Source organism: Heptranchias perlo, chromosome 13, assembly GCF_035084215.1.
Source record: "Heptranchias perlo isolate sHepPer1 chromosome 13, sHepPer1.hap1, whole genome shotgun sequence".
Classification (NCBI taxonomy): domain Eukaryota; kingdom Metazoa; phylum Chordata; class Chondrichthyes; order Hexanchiformes; family Hexanchidae; genus Heptranchias; species Heptranchias perlo.
The window spans coordinates 4,605,878-4,627,551 of record NC_090337.1 but is presented as its reverse complement, the minus strand read 5'-3'; the positions used below and the strand labels follow the sequence as shown (position 1 = coordinate 4,627,551).

Here is a 21,674-nt window from a genome sequence, read left to right as displayed (position 1 = left end):
TCCCAAAGTGCTTTACAGCCACTGAAGTACTTTTTGAAGTGTAGTCACTATTGTAATCAAGGAAACACGGCAGCCAATTTGGGTGGTCGTGGGTTCGAGCCCCACTCTAGATACTTGAGCACATAATCCAGGCTAATGTTAATTGTATCCATGTGATTTATATCAATTAACGTTAATTGCATTCAGGTGGTGCATGTCAATTGGGGCTCTCTTGTATCCATATATAAGAGAGCTGATCTAGGGTGTGTATTGTGGAGCTCTGTGAACAAAGGCTTGGAAGCAACTGAAGACCAGGCTCTAGTATTGTATCCTTCACCACCGGGCTATCCAGCTTATAACAGCTGACGCTTCCAGTGCCAGTATTGAGGGAGCGCTGCACTGTCGGAGGTGCCATTTTTCAGATGAGACGTTACGCCAAGACCCTGTCTGCTCTCTCAGGTGAACTTAATTGATCCCTTCGCCACTAGTTGAAGAAGAGCAGGGGAGTTCTCCCCAGTGTCCTGGGGCCAATATTTATCCCTCAACCAACATCACTAAAACAGATTATCTGGTCATTCATCTCATTGCTGTTTGTGGGATCTTACTTTGCGCAAATTGGCTTCTGTGATTCCTACATTACAACAGTGATTACACTTCATAAGTAATTAATTGGCAGTAAAGCTCTTTGAGACATCCTGGGATCGCGAAAGGTGCAATATAAATGTGTCTTACTTTATGTATAATGCAGATTGTAGTTAGTCTCTAGGGGGAGAAGGAGGCAGGCACAGTATCATTTTTTATTTATTTTCTCCCATTCTCCCCCCTCCGCGAAGGTGTTGACTCTGCTTTTCTTATGTAAATCTGGAGTTAACCCATGGTCCGAGCTTTCAAGTTCCGCTACTGACTCCGGATTCAGGCTGGATTTACACTCTGAGGGTCATTTTCTGTATTTTGACTGGTGTCGGGAATTCTTGCCATTGGTGACGTGTATCAGAAATAGGGGGGTGCATGAGGGGCTGTAGTTTTCCAACCAATTAAATTCACGGCAGCAAAATTATGTGCAGCGTCCGACCAAACCTCACTGGGCAAGCGTCCCCTCTACAACATAATGTAGGAAAATGACCCCTCGTAACCGTGGTGTTGGTCCGAAGTTGACCCTTCACACCGACACAGTGCAAATGCAGCCTGACCCACACCATCAACTCCATTGACTACATTCTGGCCATTTTCTGCCTCAATGATATCTCCTGTACCCACTGGGGAGGGGAGGGGACCGAGGGAGGAGGTGGCCGTGGTCTGATTGGGGTGCAGTTGGCTGCAAGAAGACATGCCTGCCCATTGGGAGATTGGATCTTGGTTGAACCTTTGATTGGCAGGTTCAGTAATCCAGAGCGCTGTGGACGACTGGTTTTACAAACATAAGGGATTGACGGGCGGGGAAAGACCAGCTGGTCCATCAAGCCTGCCCCACACCATGATGGCCGAAGCATCGTGACTAGCCACTTCCCCCCCACCCTCTCCTCCCTCCCTCGCCCCCTTCACCCACAGTTGGTAATCTCTTGGGGGAGGCAACAAAACAGAGAAAAACCCAGGATCAATAAAGAAAAGAAAATACTCTGGAAAATTTCCTCTCCGATCCCCTCAAGTGATTGAAACCCAGTCCAGGAGATCACATGCTATCTGTAAAGCCATTTACTTGGCCAGTCAGTATGGCTCTTTGATAGAACTGGAAGAGGTAGACAAGTCATCGGAGCTTCTCACTCACTCACCCTGCCGACCAATACCTTAATAGGTGGGTTAGGCCGAGCCAGATTAACAGCCAGGATCTTACCAACGCTCGGTGCTGGTAAACCGCACGGTTAAGTCCAGCAGTGCCTCGGCACATTCTTGGGGCTCCCTAAACCTTGGCTCTTGCCAATCTGTGCCGAAGGTCTCTGGACTTAGGGAAGTTGTTTGTGACCCTCTGGGGAGAGAGTGCGTTCTCCAGGTCAGGCACACTATAAACTCTTACCAGGTTGGATTTTGTGGTAGTTGTTGGTAGACAGTGGGCTTCTGTATATTGTGGTGGTTATGTTCCTGAACTAGTAATCCCGAGGCCTGGACTAGTAATCCCAAGGAGGTGAGTTCTAAATCCCACTGTGGGCAGTTTGAGAATTTGAATTCAGTTTTCAGAAATCTGGCAATAAAAAACTGGGAACAGTAAAAGTTACCATGAGGCTGTCGGATTGTCATAAAAACCCAACTGGTTCACTAATGTCCTTTAGGGACAGAAACCTGCCGTCCTTACCCGGGTCTCCAGTCCCACACCAACGTGATTGACTCTTATCTGCCCTCTGAAGGCCCACCACCACCTTCTCAAGGGCAACTGGAGAGGGACAATAAATGCCGGCCTTGCCAATGACGCCCACATCCCAAGAATGGATAAAAAAGAAAGGGTCAGAGATTCAGCTGATCAAACGAGAAAGAGGGTGAGATGCTCTTTGGGAGGAGAATTTGTCAATTGGGGAAGTGTTATGAATGACCAGAACTATCATAATTGCTCCAGGAGGTTTGGGGGGTGTAGGGTGCCGATACGTTTAGTTTAGGAGCTGCTCAGAGATTACTAGGAAGTGGGCTTGTGAAACAGGAGGTTTGATATCTTCCGACTGTCAGATTCCTGTATATAATGGAATTCAGCCCGCGCACATAAAGGTGTAGGACATCTTAATCTGCTTTTGGCCTTCAATCACATCCACTTTGCTCCCCCATCAGCTGTGCTATTGAAATAGCTGTGCGATCTTTAGAAAACATCTTCTCATATTCATTGTAACGCTCTGAGGGAGGGGCAGGCTGCCTCCACTTCTAATCCAATGGCCTTCCAGTCGTTTTTTGGCAGTAACGCCAGACTGCTGTAAATCTGATGGTGGTCTGGACGTTTTTCGGCAGTTACGCCACACTGCAGTAAATCCGATTGTGGTCAGGATGCTTTTCGGCAGTAGTACCATGCCTGTTTGTTTTACAGCGGGTGAAAATTAACTGAAAGTTTTATTAATTTCAAAACCAAACACCTCCATGTAACTTCAAAAACAAACCCCTTGGAGGTACTGGGAGGCACAATGAGTTAGACACTAGGCCTTTCACCTGTGGGATGTGGGCTTGTTTCCAACCCAGACTCATGCGATGAAAGTCCCTGCTATCTGAAGGTGTGGGAAATGGAAAAATATCACACCGGACATGACTACAGGAAGTTAGGGCTGAGGCCCATTGCTGGAGTCAAATAGAAGTGGCTGCACTCTGTATCTCAATGTCCTCCCCCTGAACTGGGAGTGATTGATGCTGACGTTATTTTTTTTAATTCACCCTCTGGACGTGGGCATCACTGGCAAGGCCGGCATTTATTGCCCAGCCCTAGTTGCCCTGAGAAGGTGGTGGTGGGCCGCTGGTGGCAGTTTTGATACAACTGAGTGGCCACTTCAGAGGGCAGTTAAAAGTCAACCACTTTGGTGTGGGACTGGAGTCACATATAGGCCCAGACCGGGTAAGGACGGCAGGTTTCCTTCCCTAAAGGACATTAATGAACCAGTTGGGTTTTTAATGACAATCCGACAGCTTCATGGTCACTTTTACTGATACCAGATTTTTATTGCCAAATTTTTAAAACTGAATTCATATTTCACAGGTGTCTTATTTATATGTTAGTCCCTTTCACCCATCACTCCTGTGCTCACTGACCAACATTGGCTGCCAGTCGGCAAAGTCTCGATTTTATAATTTTCATCCTTGTTTTCAAATCCCTCCATGGTCTCGCCCCTCCCTATCTCTGTGACCTCCTCCAGCACCTACAACCCTCCGAGATCTCTGAGCTCCCTCAATTCTGGCCTCTTGCGCATCCCTCATTTTCTTCGCTCCACCATTGGCGGCCGTGCCTTCAGCTGCCAAGACCCTAAGCTCTGGAATTCCCTCCCTAAACCTCTCCGCATCTCTGCTGCTCTCTTCTCCTTTAAGATGTTCCTTAAAACATACCTCTTCGACCAAGCTTTTGGTCACCTTATGTGGCTCGGTGTCAAATTTTGTTTGATAATTGCTCCCGTGAAGCTTCTTGGGGACGTTTTACTACATTAAAGGCGCTATATAAATGCAAGTTGTTGTAGGTGTTAGTCTGTTAGCCCAATAGGGGGGTAAGTATCAGACAGCCTCGATGTGTGTTCACTGAAGGCCAAATGCAGGGTGGAAGCTAGGGTGGTAGATGGCTTAGCGAATACCTGGAGTTTGAAGCCTGAAAGTTTGTCTACTCCCGGAACTGAGGCAAAAACTCAGGCCTCCTCCCTATTGGTTAAGAACATAAGAACATAAGAAATAGGAGCAGGAGTAGGCCATTAGGCCCCTCGAGCCTGCTCCGCCATTCAATAAGATCATGGCTGATCTTCGACCTCAACTCCACGTTCCTGCCCGATCCCCATATCTCTTGATTCCCTTAGATTCCAAAAATCTATCAATCTCAGCCTTGAATATACTCAAATACAGAGCATCCACAGCCTTCTGGGGTAGAGAATTCCAAAGATTCACAGAAATGAGTGAAGAAATTTCTCCTCATCTCAGTCCTAAATGGCTGGCACTTATCCTGAAATAATGGCCCCTAGTTCTAGACTCTCCAGCCAGGGGAAACGGCCTCTCAGCATCTACCCTGTCAAGCCCTCTCAGAATCATATATGTTTCAATGCGATCACCTCTCATTCTTCTAAACTCCAGAGAGTATAGGCCCATTCTACCCAATCTCTCCTGATAGGACAACCCTCTCATCCCAGGAATCAATCTAGTGAACCTTCGTTGCACCACCTCTAAGGTAAGTATATCCTTCCTTAGGTAAGGAGACCAAACTGTACTGAGTACTCCAAGTGTGGTCTCACCAGAACCCTGTACAATTACAGCAAGACTTCCTTACTCTTGTACTCCAACCCCCTTGCAATACCATTTGCCTTCCTAATTGCTTGCTGTACCTGCGTGTTAACTTTCTGTGTTTCGTGTACGAGGACACCCCAATAGAACCATAGAACCATAGAAAAGATTCAGCACAGAAGGGGGCCACGCCGGCTCGAAGAACACCAGGTGCCCATTCTAATCCCACCTTCCAGCACCCGGTCCGTAGCCCTGCAGCTTACAGCACTTTAGGTGCAGGTCCAGGTACTTTTTAAAAGAGTTGAGGGTCCCTGCCTCTACCACCAATTCGGGCAGTGAATTCCATACACCCACCACCCTCTGGGTAAAAAAGTTTTTCCTCATGTCCCCTCTGATCCTTCCGCCAAATCTCTCTGAACACCAACATTTAATAGTTTCTCACCATTTAAAAAATATAATGGTTCGATATTGATTGAACGCAACTGCCACTTAGGGGGTGGACCAGTACGAGAGGATGCTTCTCGATGTTGAATATTCTTCACTGGCTGACTGATATGACAATGCTCATTTAAATATTAACAGGAATGTTCGGTGGATTCTGCTTACATGGAAAGTCATTCATTTTCTGTAATCAAACAGGTGGTTTGACCTGATGCAGCATAGCTAAAATATACAGGCTTCTTGTTGAACCTGATTTGAAGGAAGTGTCATCAGAGGCTATTATAAGCAAGCATTCTTGACTTGCCTGGTATGCAGATGACAGCCCTTGCTAATACTTAGGTAATGCCTCACGCAATTAGTCACTGAGGTTAGTTGTTTTGTTGACAAACGAGGCTGCTATTGTGCACATGGCAAGATCCCATAAATGGTTGGGGGAGGAATGTTGGCCGGGACAAGAGGCACTAACGTCGAGTCCAAAGGATGCCAACCCTGACAGTTCAGTGCCCTCTCAGTACTGCACCGAGGTGGCAGCCAAGATTACAAGGGTGGTATTCAGATATTGCACCGCAGCAGCGAGACTCAGCCACCAAGGACACATGTTGGAAAATGGGGGGTGAATTGTCTGACGATTCATAGTGATGGATGGAACATCGTGCAGATTTCAGTGGGTGAGGATCCATCTCCCCTTCATCTTCCCCTCCCTTCCCTCCCTCTCCCCACCCCCCCCCCCCCCCCGTCACCTTCCCCTCCTCTTCTTTCCCCTCCTCCTCTTTCCCCTCCCGCTCTCCTTCCCCTCCCGCTCTCCTTCCCCTCCCCCTCTCCTTCCCCTCCCCCTCACCCTCCCCTGCCTTCCCTCTCGCCTCGGGCTACCCTCTCCCTCTCCACCTTACTTTCCCCTCCCCTTCCACCTCCCCATCCTCCCTCCCATTCACCTTCCCTCTCCCATCACCCTCACCTTTCCCTCCCCCTTTCTTTCCCTCCCCCCTCTCCTTCCCCTTCCCCCTTGCTCTCCCCCAACCTTCTCCTCCTCCTCCCCTCACCTCCTTCCTTATCCCCTCCCCTCCCCTCCCCAACCCCTCCCCTTCCCTCTCCAATCCCCTTCCCTCTCCAATCCCCTTCCCTCTCCAATCCCCTTCCCTCTCCAATCCCCTTCCCTCTCCAATCCCCTCCCCTCTCCCTTTCCCCGCTTACTTTCCCCGCTCCCTTTCCCCTCTCCCCTTCCCTCTCCTCTCCTCTCCCCTCCCCTTCCCTCTCCTCTCCCCTCCCCTTCCCTCTCCTCTCCCCTCCCCTTCCCTCTCCTCTCCTCTCCCCTCTCCTCTCCTCTCCTCTCCCCTCCCCTCCCCTTCCCTCTCCCCTCCCCTCCCCTTCCCCACCCCTCCCACACCCCCTCCCCCATACTCGAGTACTGTAGTTGCTACATTGCCACAACCACCACTGGTGAACAAGGTGGGGGAGATTGGAGGGTCTCCTGCAATTACATCACCAGTGTAAATGTACTTTAAGTGATTGCCTTATTGGTGACAGGCTTCTCATTACTTGGTGGGTTGGTGAGTCGAGTGTCTCTAATTTGCTGTCTCCCTCTATTCTCTTCCAGAATCTGACTGGGACTCTAATTCTTTCCGTCTTCACCGCAGTGCTCGGTTCCCTTCAGTATGGGTATGGACTCGGAGTCATCAACGCACCCCAGGAGGTAAAATGTCTAATCCTCACTTAAAGCCATTGTACTGATCGCTGCATCTTCCCTTCCCCCACAGCCCACAGATAAATATCCTATAAAAGAAAGGAAAGAACTTGCATTTATATAGCGCCTTTCACATCCTCAGGACGTCCCAAAACGCTTTACAGCCAATGCAACTCTTTAGAAGTGTAGCCACTGTTGTAACATAGGAAAAGCAGCAGCCAATTTGTGTACAGCAAGATCCCACAAACAGCAATGTGAAAATGACCAGGTCATCTGTTTTAGTGATGTTGGTTGGGGGATAAATATTGGCCAGGACACCGGGGAGAACTTCAAATAGGCTGTGGGATCTTTTGCGTTCACTTGAGAGGGCAGACGGGGCCTCGGTTTAACGTCTCATCCGAAAGACGGCGCCTCTGATAATGCAGCACCCCCTCAGCACCACACTGGGAGTGTCAGCCTGGATTATGTGCTCAAATTTCTGGAGGGGGGCTTGAACCTACAACTTTCTGACTTCAAGGCAAAAGTGCTACCCACTGAACCAAGGTTGATGGCCTTTTGAAAGGTGTTAGACCCTTTTACAATTGTGAGGTTTCCTCTCAGTGAGCAGTAATGGATGCAGTTGATCTTGAGTAGAATGGGCCTATACTCTCTGAAGTTTAGAAGAATGAGAGGTGATCTCATTGAAACATATAACATTGTGAGTGGGCTTGACAGGGTAGATGCTGAGAGGCTGTTTCCCTTGGCTGGAGAGTCTAGAAATAGTCGCAGGAAAAGGGGACGGCCATTTAGGACTGAAATGAGGAGGAATTTCTTCACTCAGAGGATTGTGAATCTTTGAACTTCTCCACCCCAGAGGGCTGTGGATGCTCAGTCATTCAGTACATTCAAGGCTGAGATCGGTAGATCTTTGGATTCTAGGGGAATCAAGGGATATGGGGATCGGGCAGGAAAGTGGAGTTGAGGTTGAAGATCAGCCATGATCTGATTGAATGCCATGGCAGGCTCGAGGGGCGTTATGGCCTACTCCTGCTCCTATTTCTTATGTTCTTATGACCTTTGGTCTTGTCCTGAAATCACTCCGGGTCAATTTGAGAGTGACTAGTGGAAGATAGGAGTGGCAGTCCCGGCTGCTGGTCAGTTATTGTAGAAAAGGTCATGTACAAGCTGCCCTGAGACTAATTTACAGGGAAGGAGTCTGAGTTTGGCTCTGTTCTCCATTATAGGTAAATAAACCTAACTCTACCCCAAGGCTTACATGGTAACATAAGGAACAGGAGGAGGCCATTCAGCCCCTCGAACCTGTCCCGCAATTCAATCAGATCATTGCTGATTTGTACCTCAACTCCATTTACCCACCTTTGCTCCATATCCCTCGATACCCTTACCCACCAAAAATCTATCAATCTCAGTCTTGAAAGCTTCAATTGACCCCCAGCATCCACAGCCTTTTGGAGGAGAGAGTTCTAGATTTCCACTACCCTTTGTGTGAAAAAGTGCTTCCTGACATCACCGCTGAAAGGCCTAGCTCTAATTTTGTTGGGCATTTAGCTGGCTATCCAGCTCAGCATGTTGTAAATTCATTACAAAAGGCTTTTGGTTACAAGCGAATCTGTTCTAAGCAGTTCCCACTGTATAGGAAGAACCTAAATCTGGCATTCAGCCAGTGTATGCAATAGATAAATCTTAAGTTGACATGTTGTAAGAATTGTAAGAGAGAGATTGAGTGACAAGATAAAAAGAAAGAAACAACTTGCATTCCTATAGTGCCTTTCACAACCTCAGGATGACCCAAAGTGCTTTACAGCCAATGAAGTACTTTTGAAGTGTAGTCACTGTTGTAATGTAGGAAACACAGCAGCAAATTTCCACACAGCAAGATCCCACAAACAGCAATGTGATAATAACCAGATAATCAGTTTTAGCGATGATGGTTCAGGAATAAACATTGGCCAGGACACCGGGGAGAACTCTTCTGCTCTTCTTCAAAATAGTGGCCATGGGATCTTTTACACCCATCTGAGAGGGCAGACAGGGCCTCGGTTTAATGTCTCATCCATAAGACAGCACCTTCGACAGTGCAGCACTCTCTCTGTACGGCACTGGGTGTGTCAGCTTAGATTTTGTGCTCATGTACCTAGAGTGGGACTTCAACCCACAACCCTCTGACTCGGAGGCGAGAGTCTCCCCACTGAGAGTGCTACCCACTGAGCCACAGTTGTCACACGGATACTACATCTAGAACAATACAATAACTTCCAACCAATCTGACTAAAGTTACCAGGCAGCTCAGGAATTTTTTCAGCTTAAAAGACATGCTGTAGAAGTTACTATTTGCAGCCAGTGTGTTTATCCTTTAACCCTGTCTACCTTGATAAGGGATTATAATGGGTCGGGAAGCCTCCGATCATTTTGTCCTGCTCAGAAAAGATTGGCTCCTCATCTCAATTTAACCTCATCACCACCTCCAGCAGTCACTGCACTTCAAAATAATCAATACTGCGTTCAGTTCTGGGCACCGCATCTCAGAAAGGATATTTTGGCCTTGGTGGGGGTACAGCGCTGATTCACTTTCATGATACCAGGGCTTAATGGGTTAAATTATGAGGACAGGTTGCATTAACTAGGCTTGTATTCCCTTGAGTTTAGAATAAGGGGTGATCTAATCAAGGAGTGTAAAATGATAAAGGGATTCAATAGGGTGGATAGAGAGAATATATTTCCTCTGCGGGGGTGGGGGGGGAATTCAGAACAAGGGGGCACAATCTTAAAATTAGAGCCAGATTATTCAGGAGCAAAATCAGGAAGCACTTTTACACACAAAGGGTAGTGGAAATCTGGAACGCTCTCCCCTCCCACCGCCACCAAAAGGCTGTGGATGCTGGGGGTCAATTGGAGCTTTCAAGACTGAGAGCAATAGATTTTTGTTCGGTAAGGGTATCAAGGGAAATGGAAAATGGAGTTAAGATACAGATCAGCCATGATCTGATTGAATGGCGGAACAGACTTGAGGGGCTGAATGGCCTCCTCCTGTTCCTATGAAACGCTTTGAGGTGTTTCTGAGAATTGTGATAAGATGTTGTAGAAATACAAATCTTTCATTGGTTAAAGAAACCAATTGACACTGACGTGGGTGTATTTATATCCAATGTAGTCTACGTACCTTGCTGTCCGATGCTCAGAGAAGTTGGAAATACCTCTTTACGGGGCAATTCTGGATCACGCTCCTGAAATCCCGCTGGCCTTTGATCCCAGGATGTGCCCACTGGAAACTTCCGCTGCTCAACCTTTTTTTTATTCGTTCATGGGATGTGGGCATCGCTGGCGAGGCCGGCATTTATTGCCCATCCCTAATTGCCCTTGAGAAGGTGGTGGTGAGCCGCCTTCTTGAACTGCTGCAGTCCGTGTGGTGAAGGTTCTCCCACAGTGCTGTGAGGAAGCGAGTTCCAGGATTTTGACCCAGCGACGATGGAGGAACGGCGATATATTTCCAAGTCAGGATGGTGTGTGACTTGGAGGGGAACGTGCAGGTGGTGTTGTTCCCATGTGCCTGCTGCCCTTGTCCTTCTAGGTGGTAGAGGTCGCGGGTTTGGGAGGTGCTGTTGAAGAAGCCTTGGTGAGTTGCTGCAGTGCATCCTGTGGATGGTACACACTGCAGTCACTGTGCGCCGGTGGTGATGGGAGTGAATGTTTAGGGTGGTGGATGGGGTGCCAATCAAGCGGGCTGCTTTGTCCTGGATGGTGTCGCGCTTCTTGAGTGTTGTTAGAGCTGCACTCATCCAGGCAAGTGGAGAGTATTCCATCACACTCCTGACTTGTGCCTTGTAGATGGTGGAAAGGCTTTGGGGAGTCAGGAGGTGAGTCACTCGCCGCAGAATACCCAGCCTCTGACCTGCTTTTGTAGCCACAGTGGAATTGGGGAGAGAGTTCCCTTTAATTTATATATTACTGGCGAGTACCTGTGTCAATATGGCCGCATCTTGGGCGCCCGCCAGATGGGGGGAGGGAGGGGCGGGTTGTTTGGTGTATAGTCCACTGTCTGTTCAGTAGTCCCCTAGCTGACCCAGCTCAAGTTGAAATATTTCAAAGGTCCAATCGACCCCCGTGCGAAGAAAGCCAATTTGACCAAATGGATGGCTGATTTCTTCAGGGTCAAGATCTAGAACTGGACTCCCAGCGTGGTCCCTACTTGAGGTTGGGTTGGTAATGTGCAGGGTTGAGTTGATATCTGGTAGGTGTCAGCCGTGGCTCAGTGGGTAGTATTCTCACCTTCTGAGGTAGAAGGTCGAGAGTTCAGAATCCCATTCCAGAGACTTGAGCACATAATCCAAGGCTGACACTCTCAGTGCAGTACTGGGGGAGCGCTGTACTGTCAGAGGTGCCGTCTTTCGGATGAGATGTTAAACCGAGGCCCCATCTGCCCTCTCAGGTGAACGTAAAAGATCCCATGGCACTATTTCGAAGAAGAGCAGCAGAGTTTCCCCTGGTGTCCTGGACAATATTTATCCCTCAACCAACATCACTGAAAAAAACAGATTATCTGGTCATTATCTCATTGCTGTTTGTGGGATCTTGCTGTGTGCAATTTGGCTGCTCCGTTTCCTAAATTACAACAGTGACTACACTTCAAAAAAGTCTTAAAATTGGCTGTAAAGTGGTTTAGGACATCCTGAGGTCATGAAAGATACTAAACAAATGCAAAATCCTTCTTTCTTTCTTTATGTTACCCTATAGGTTTTTAAAAAAAGACTGAATACATTGAAGGGTTCATCTAATCATGTAAATGGGGCAAATGTTGCTTTAATGGCAATATGTCACCCAAGCGATGAAAGTGCTCGAGCCACTTATGTGAGTCATTGTGGTGATTGGTACTGTATCTCAATCAGTGGTTGGTACTGTATCTCAATCAGTGGTTGCTACTGTATCTCAATCAGTGGTTGGTACTGTATCTCAATCAGTGGTTGGTACTGTATCTCAATCAGTGGTTGGTACTGTATCTCATTCAGTGGTTGGTACTGTATCTCAATCAGTGATTGGTGCTGTATCTCAATCAGTGATTGGTACTGTATCTCAATCAGTGATTGGTACTGTATCTCAATCAGTGATTGGTACTGTATCTCAATCTGTGATTGGTACTGTATCTCAATCAGTGATTGGTACTGTCTCTCAATCTGTGATTGGTACTGTATCTCAATCTGTGATTGGTACTGTATCTCAATCAGTGGTTGGTACTGTATCTCAATCAGTGGTTGGTACTGTATCTCATTCAGTGGTTGGTACTGTATCTCATTCAGTGGTTGGTACTGTATCTCAATCAGTGGTTGGTACTGTATCTCAATCAGTGGTTGCTACTGTCTCTCAATCAGTGATTGGTACTGTATCTCAATCAGTGGTTGGTACTGTATCTCAATCAGTGATTGGTACTGTATCTCATTCAGTGATTGGTACTGTATCTCAATCAGTGGTTGGTACTGTATCTCAATCTGTGATTGGTACTGTATCTCAATCAGTGGTTGGTACTGTATCTCAATCAGTGATTGGTACTGTATCTCAATCAGTGATTGGTACTGTATCTCAATCAGTGGTTGCTACTGTCTCTCAATCAGTGATTGGTACTGTATCTCAATCAGTGGTTGGTACTGTATCTCAATCAGTGATTGGTACTGTATCTCAATCAGTGATTGGTACTGTATCTCAATCAGTGGTTGCTACTGTATCTCAATCAGTGGTTGCTACTGTCTCTCAATCAGTGATTGGTACTGTATCTCAATCAGTGGTTGGTACTGTATCTCATTCAGTGATTGGTACTGTATCTCAATCAGTGATTGGTACTGTATCTCATTCAGTGGTTGGTACTGTATCTCATTCAGTGGTTGCTACTGTATCTCATTCAGTGGTTGCTACTGTATCTCAATCAGTGGTTGCTACTGTATCTCATTCAGTGATTGGTACTGTATCTCATTCAGTGATTGGTACTGTATCTCAATCAGTGATTGGTACTGTATCTCAGTCTGTGGTTGGTACTGTATCTCAATCAGTGGTTGGTACTGTATCTCAATCAGTGGTTGCTACTGTATCTCATTCAGTGATTGGTACTGTATCTCATTCAGTGATTGGTACTGTATCTCAATCAGTGATTGGTACTGTATCTCAATCAGTGGTTGCTACTGTATCTCATTCAGTGATTGGTACTGTATCTCATTCAGTGATTGGTACTGTATCTCAATCAGTGATTGGTACTGTATCTCAGTCTGTGGTTGGTACTGTATCTCAATCAGTGATTGGTGCTGTATCTCATTCAGTGATTGGTACTGTATCTCAATCAGTGGTTGGTACTGTATCTCATTCAGTGGTTGGTACTGTATCTCATTCAGTGGTTGGTACTGTATCTCAATCAGTGGTTGGTACTGTATCTCAATCTGTGATTGGTACTGTATCTCAATCAGTGGTTGGTACTGTATCTCAATCAGTGATTGGTACTGTATCTCAATCAGTGATTGGTACTGTATCTCAATCAGTGGTTGCTACTGTCTCTCAATCAGTGATTGGTACTGTATCTCAATCAGTGGTTGGTACTGTATCTGAATCAGTGATTGGTACTGTATCTCAATCAGTGATTGGTACTGTATCTCAATCAGTGGTTGCTACTGTATCTCAATCAGTGGTTGCTACTGTCTCTCAATCAGTGATTGGTACTGTATCTCAATCAGTGGTTGGTACTGTATCTCATTCAGTGATTGGTACTGTATCTCAATCAGTGATTGGTACTGTATCTCATTCAGTGGTTGGTACTGTATCTCATTCAGTGGTTGCTACTGTCTCTCAATCAGTGATTGGTACTGTATCTCAATCAGTGGTTGGTACTGTATCTCATTCAGTGATTGGTACTGTATCTCAATCAGTGATTGGTACTGTATCTCATTCAGTGATTGGTACTGTATCTCATTCAGTGGTTGCTACTGTATCTCATTCAGTGATTGGTACTGTATCTCAATCAGTGGTTGGTACTGTATCTCATTCAGTGGTTGGTACTGTATCTCATTCAGTGGTTGCTACTGTATCTCATTCAGTGATTGGTACTGTATCTCAATCAGTGGTTGCTACTGTATCTCATTCAGTGATTGGTACTGTATCTCAATCAGTGATTGGTACTGTATCTCAGTCTGTGGTTGGTACTGTATCTCAATCAGTGATTGGTGCTGTATCTCATTCAGTGATTGGTACTGTATCTCAATCAGTGGTTGGTACTGTATCTCATTCAGTGGTTGGTACTGTATCTCATTCAGTGGTTGGTACTGTATCTCAATCAGTGGTTGGTACTGTATCTCAATCTGTGGTTGGTACTGTATCTCAATCTGTGGTTGGTACTGTATCTCAATCTGTGGTTGGTACTGTATCTCAATCTGTGGTTGGTACTGTATCTCAATCTGTGGTTGGTACTTTATCTCAATCTGTGGTTGGTACTGTATCTCAATCAGTGGTTGGTACTGTATCTCAATCAGTGGTTGGTACTTTATCTCAATCTGTGGTTGGTACTGTATCTCAATCTGTGGTTGGTACTGTATCTCATTCAGTGGTGCACACTCACCCACTCTTGGTCTGGGCTTGCTCTCCTGCCTATTGTGGCTTCTCCATCACAACTCAGCTCCTTTTGGCTCCTGGACACTCGGTCAGGTTCAGAAACTCCTGTTCCCTCTTTCAAGCTCTCATTCTCCCACTTCCCTCTCTGAGCCTCCCAGTTTCTCATTTCCGCTATCAGGCTCCTGATCCCCCCACTGCCCTGTCTAAGATGCCCAATGTCCCCCACTCCCCTCTCTCAGACTCCTAGATTCCATGTCAGTGACTAATGGGGGACCTCGTAGAATCATAGAAAAGTTACAGCATGGAAGGAGGCCATTTGGCCCATTGAGTCTTTGCCGGCCTTGATGCAAGAGCAATCCAGCTAGTCCAACTCCCCCGCCCTATCCCCTTAGCCCTGCAAATTTTTTCCCTTCAAGTACTTATCCAGTTCCCTTTTGAAGGCCATGATTGAATCTGCCTCCAGCACCCCCTCGGGCAGTGCATTCCAGATCCTAACCACTCAATTTGTAAAAAAGTTTTTCTTCATGTCACCTTTGGTTCTTTTGCCAATCACCTTAAATCTGTGTCCTCTGGTTCTTGATCCTTCTACCAATGGGAACAGTTTCTCTCTATCTACTCTGTCTAGACCCTTCATGATTTTGAATACCTCGATCAAATCTCCTCTCAACCTTCTCTGTTCCAAGAAGAACCACCCCAGCTCCTCCAGTCTATCCATGTAACTGAAGTCCCTCATCCCTGGTATCATTCTAGTAAATCTCTTCTGCACCCTTTCTCAGGCCTTCACATCTTTCCTAAAGAGCGATGCCCAGAAATGGACACAATACTCCAGTTGTGGTCAAACCAGTGTTTTATAAAGGTTCATCATGACTTCCATACTTTTGGACTCTGTGCCTCTATTTATAAAGCCCAGGATTCCTTTTTTAGCTTTTTTAACCACTTTCTCAACCTGCCCCACAAACTTCAACGGTTTGTGTACATATACCCCCAGATCTCTCTGTTCCTGTACCCCTTTTAGAATTGTGCCCTTTAATTTATATTGCCTCTCCTCATTCTTCCTACCGAAATATATCACTTCGCATTTTTCTGCATTAAATTTCATCGGCCACGTGTCCGCCCATTCCACTAGCCTGTCTATATCCTCTTGAAATCTGTCACTATCCTCCTCACTGTTTACTATCCTTCCAAGTTTTGTGTCGTCTGCAAATTTTGAAATTGTGCCCTGTACACCCAAGTCCAAGACATTAATATATATCAAGAAATTCAGTGGTCCTAGTACCGACCCCGGGGGGACACCACTGTACACCTCCCTCCAGTCCGAAAAAAAAACGTTCACCACTACTCTCTGTTTCCTGTTACTTAGCCAATTCTGCATCCATGCTGCTACTGCCCCCTTTATTCCATGGGCTTCAATCTTGATGACAAGCCTATCATGTGGCACTTTATCAATGCCTTTTGCAAGTCCATATACACCACATCAACTGCATTGCCCTCATCTACCCTCTCTGTTACCTCATCAAAAAACTCTATCAAGTTAGTTAAACACGATTTGCCTTTAACAAATCTATGCTGGCATTCCCTAATCAATCCACACTCGTCCAAGTGACTGCTAATTCTGTCCCGGATTATCTTTTCTAAAAGATTTCCCTCCACCGAGGATAAACTGACTGGCCTGTAGTTGCCGGGTTTATCCTTACACCCTTTTTTGAACATGGGTGTAACATTTGCAATTCTGCAGTCCTCTGGCACCACCCCGATATCTAAGGATGTTTGGAAGATTATGGCCAGTTCTTCCGCAATTTCCACCCTTACTTCCCTCAGCAACCTACGATGCATCCCAACCAGGCCGGGTGACTTATCTACTTTAAGTACAGCGAGCCTTTCTAGTGCCTCCTCTTTCTCAATGTTTAGCCCATTCAGTGTCTCAACTACATCTTCCTTTACTGAGACTCTGGCAGCATCTTCTTCCTCGATAAAGACAGATGCAAAGTACTTGGCCATGCCCTCTGCCTCCATGAATAGATCTCCTTTTCAGTCCCTAATTGGCCCCACCCCTCCTCTTACAACCCGTTTACTGTTTACATGCCTATAGTAGACTTTTGGATTCCTTTTTATGTTGGCTGCCAGTCTATTCTCATACTCTCTCTTTGCCCCTCTTATTTTCTTTTTCACTTCCCCTCTGAACTTTCTATATTCAGCCTGGTTCTCACTTATATTCTCAACCTGACATCTGTCATACACCATTTTTTTCTGCTTCATCTTACTCTCTATTTCTTTTGTCATCCAGGGAGCTCTGGCTTTAGTTGCCCTACCTTTCCCCCTCGTGGGAATGTGCCTAGACTGTACCCAAACCATCTCCTCTTTAAAGGCCGCCCATTGTTCAATTACAGTTTTGCCTGCCAATCTTTGATTCCAATTTACCCGGACCAGATCTGTTCTCATCCCACTGAAATCGGCCCTCCTCCAATTAAGTATTTTTACTTTAGAGTGGTCCGTCTCCTTTTCCATAGTTATTCCAAACCTTATGATACTATGATCGCTGTTATAGATTTCTTTCAGGTTTTTTTTGGCTAGAGAGTAAGAACATAAGAGATAGGAGCAGGAGTAGGCCTTAAGACCTCTCGAGCCTGCTCCGCCATTCAGTAAGATCATGGCTGATCATCTGCCTCAACTCCACTTTCCCGCCCTATCCCCATATTCCTTGATTCCCTTAGAGTCCAAAAATCTATCGATCTCAGCCTTGAATATACTCAACGACTGAGCATCCACAGCCCTCTGGGGTAGAGAATTCCAAAGATTCACCAGCCTCTGAGTGATTCACAAGCCCTCTGAAAGTAGGGCTATCTTGTATGTGTGTCATCTTACGCACCAGTGTATACGGTATTGAGTCTTCTGCAATGCCATCTGTCCATTGGCTATTGTGGACCAGGAACTGGAGTTGCCCAAACACTTCCCAGTGTTGACGGCTCCTCCCTTTAATCACAACCTGACTCATACAACCTGTGTTTGCTCCATAGCAACCTAGGTTGGGATAGATTTAGTAATCATATAACGCTCAGTCACATGTGCTAATTTTCCTTTGGCGGCCACCCCCACTCTCCCCAATGGAATGAATACCTCTTTTGAAAGTGTAAAGTACGGCACACAGGAAGGAATGATATTCCATGAACAGTGTTGAAATAACTGAGGATGAGGCTGGGTGAGACCCATGAGTCTCAGTGGACTCAACACTAAACCAGTCCAATCAATGCAGAGCAGCAATCAAGAAAACCAATTTATATTTTGCCGCATCTGTTGCTACTGACACAGTATTTCTGTGCACCCAGGCCATTTTTTTGTAATGACAGCCCTGCTTGCCTCTAGGTAGCTGATGGGGTCCTTCAGAAGTTAAAAAATGGGTCCCGTGGAGTGTGTCAAAACTGTAAATGGGATTCCCCAACGCCACACAGAAAAGTTTTCCAAATACTGCTTTAAAATACCCTTATGCTGTCAGCATGATAGAGCTCTCCTTAACTATCCCTGTGCTCCATAACGCAAGAACTTTCAATTATATAGCATCTTTCACAACCTCAGAACGTCCTGAAGCACTTTACAGCTAATTAAGTACTTTTGAAGTTTAGTCACTGTTGTAATGTAGGAAACGCAGCAGCCAATTTGCACACAGTAAGATCCCACCAATGCAATGAAATAAACAACAAATTAATCTGTTTCAGTGATGTTGGTTGAGGGATAAATATTGACCAGGACATCAGGGAGAACTCCCCTGCTCTTCTTCAAAATAGTGCAGTGGGATCTTGTATATCCACCTCAGAGGGCAGATGGGGACTCAATTTAACATCTCATCTGAAAGACTGCACCTTCCAACAGTGCAGCACTCCCTCAGTACCGGCACTGGGAGTGTCAGCCTAGAATATGGACTGAAGTTGCTGGAATGGGATTTAAATCCATAACCTTCTCACTGGGAGGTAAGAGTGCTATGCACTGAGCCACAGCTGACACAGTTATGGCCTAAATAGTGTATTGGTTTGTTATGTTTTCATCATCATTCTTTGGGATGTGGGTGTTGCTGGCAAGGCTGACATTTATTGCCCATCCCTAGTTGCCCCTTGAGAAGATGGTGGTGGGCCTTCTTCTTGAACCGCTGCAGTCTGTGTGGTGAAGGTTCTCCCACGGTGCTGTTAGGAAGGGAGTTCTAGGATTTTGACCCAGTAACAATGAAGGAGCGGCCGATATATTTCCAAGTCAGGATGGTGTGTGACTTGGAGGAGAACTTGCAGGTGGTGGTGTTCCCATGAACCTGCTGCCCTTGTCCTTCTAGATGGCGGAAGTCACGGGTTTGGGAGGTGCTGCTGATAAAACCTTGGCGTGTTGCTGCATTAATCAAAAAGTAAATCTGATCGAAAAGCATCAATTCCAAGTCGCTTCATCGTGACATGAAATGACTCCTCTCTTCCCCCTCAGATCAAAAAAAGAAGCTTTAGTGGTTTAGGAGATTCTGTACTCGGAGGGGTAACTGTGGCTTTCTCATCTTCCCCAGGTCATCGAGAAGCATTATGCTCGTATCCTCAGTATTTCCCAGAATGAGACCATGGCTGGGAATCTCACGCAAGCAACCAAGCCAACAAAGCACCCCAGCATCATTTACTGGACTCTATCTGTCTCCATCTTCTGCATTGGAGGAATGATCTCTTCCTTCTTCGTTGGCTATCTAGCGGACAAGCTGGGCAGGTACGGAATGAAATCGAGTCGCCATTGGACTGAGCTAGACTGCAGTAGAGAATTTGACCAGGCCAACATTGGCCTGAGTAGGACCAGAATAAACTAAGTATAACCTTGACCCTCTTTCATAAATTACCCATGACTAGATCCCCCGGTTAACAGGAAACCCCCCTCCAAGAGATGTCACCACTCAAACCAATGTAATATATTTTAAAATGAGTGCACAAACTGGCCTCAGAACATCTGAGCGAGGGAAAGGGATAAGATTTTGCCCGGGTTCCTGCTCCTCATTGCAGAGCCTTGCTGGAAAGTGAACTTGTCAAAGGTGAACAAGATTGGGTTTGGGTGTGATATTTCTCCGGTTGAATAGTCAGCCAACACTGGGTTCCATTGATGAATGGGACCTTGACGGAGATGCCACAGGAGATATGCACCAGGACACCGTGAGGTAGAGGAAAGGTGGGGGTTTTTTTTTGAAGAAAAGGTGCTAGAATGTTAAAAGCATTGGGTTTTTTTCCAACCTTCAACATCACATCAGATTTTAAAGCAAAAAATTGCCCTCGGTCAGCAATTACCACTGCCCATTAACACAATCCGCCAACAACAGTGGCTCGGCAATTATGGGTTTTGTGGGTACCCAGTGTAAAATGGGGTGTCGTGGAGGCCAACTAATGCCCCTGCTGGATTGGGTGGCACTAATTTTAGATCTCAAATGGAAGTGCCTTATCTCCACCTCTGCTAAAGCTGCCTCCAAGAAGTTTGGTTTCTTCGTTCATATCAAGGTGTCAGCCATGGCTTAGCACTCTCACCTGTGGGTTGTGGGTTCAAGCCCCACTCCCGAGACTTCAGCCCAAAATCTAAGCTGATACCCACGGTGCCAGTGCTGCACTCGTTGGAGGTGCCGTCATTTGGATGAAACGTTAAACTGAGGCCCCGTCTGCCCTCTCAGGTGGATGTAAAAGATCCCATGGAACTATTTTGAAGAAGAGCCGGGGCGTTCTCTCGGTGTCCTGGTCAATATTTATCCCACAACCAATATCTAAAAAAACAGATAATTGGAAAGATTTTCAGGGCTATGGGGAAAGAGCAGGGGAATGGGACTGATTGGATAGCTCTTTCAAAGAGCCAGCACAGGCACAATGGGCCGAGTGGTCTCCTTCTGTGCTGTATGATTCTCTATGGTCATTTGTTTTATTGCTATTTGTGGGATCTTGCTGTGCGCAAATTGGCGGCTGCATTTCCTACATTACAACAGTGACTACACTTCAAAAAGTACTTCATTGGCTGTACAGCGCTTTGTGATGTCCTAAAATCATGAAAGGAGCTATATAAATGCAAGTTCTTTCTTTCAAACACTTTTTCCTTCAGCATCTCTTAACTCTCTATGGAGTCCAAGTCTTGCCTCCACATCTGGGGAGACTCTGCAATCTTTCTCTGAGCAATCTTGACTGGATAAGAAGAAAATGTTTGTTTTCTACTAGGCAGTTCTTCTTTCCCCTCCAAACTCTATCGCTGGGAATTTCCTCAGGATTCTCCCGATCGGCCGTTGTAACTTCAGCGGGAGATTGATGGAAATCTCACTTACGCGTCTATCTGGACTTTCCAACAATCTTCTGTCGAAGTTACAGCAGCTGATCACATGGAAATTCCCAGCGTATCTCTCTCTGTCAACATCACAATCTTTCTTTGTTTTATTAGCACTAGAATGGCTCGTTTTGCTCTGAACATCTCACTCACGTTCCTTGTGAACTCCAAATAGACCATCCTACACTCTCTACCTGTTCTCAGCATCCTCATTATGATGATGTTGAGACTTTAGGTTATTCTCTCAAGAGCCCAAAACAGTGGAGCTTCCTCAGTCTTCCCTTCCTCCTACAATCTACGGACTTGTAAATCCAAAACTTGATATCAACTCGCAACTAGCACTTGATTTACCTTGTCTTATCTCCTAGTCTTTTCCAACCTTCGGTCGTTCTCCTTAGAGCAGAGAAGGTGAAGGGGAGATTTAATAGTGGTATTCAAAATTGTGAAGGGTTTTGATAGAGTAGATGGGGAGAAACTGTGTCCACTGGCAGGAAGGCCGTTAACCAGAGGATAAAGATTTAAGATAATTGGCAAAAGAACCAGAGAGGAGAAGAGAAGTTTTTACGCAGGAGTTGTTATGATCTGGAATTCACTGCCTGAAAGGGCGGTGGAAGCAGATTCAATTGTATCTTTGAAAAGGGAATTGGATGTATACTAGAAAAGGGAAAAATTGCAGGGCTATGGGGAAATAGCAGGGGAGTCAAAGAACCGTGCACAGGTACAATGGGCCAAATGGCCTCCTGCTGTACTGTATAGTTCTATGAAAGCCCTTTGGTGCAGGACAACCTTGGTAGTGGCCAAGTACTCTGGGTCTTGACCT

At 46.0% G+C, this 21,674-nt stretch overlaps 1 protein-coding gene across 1 annotated transcript in view; it reads left to right on the top strand.

Annotated features, from left to right (window-relative positions):
• slc2a2 (solute carrier family 2 member 2) overlaps positions 1-21,674 on the top strand; it is a 58,396-nt gene that overhangs the window by 6,485 nt on the left and 30,237 nt on the right. Inside the window, exons 2-3 of the mRNA XM_067994866.1 lie at positions 6,890-6,985; positions 19,089-19,279. Coding sequence (XP_067850967.1) covers positions 6,890-6,985; positions 19,089-19,279 — 287 coding nt within the window. The remainder of the gene's footprint in view (positions 1-6,889; positions 6,986-19,088; positions 19,280-21,674) is intronic.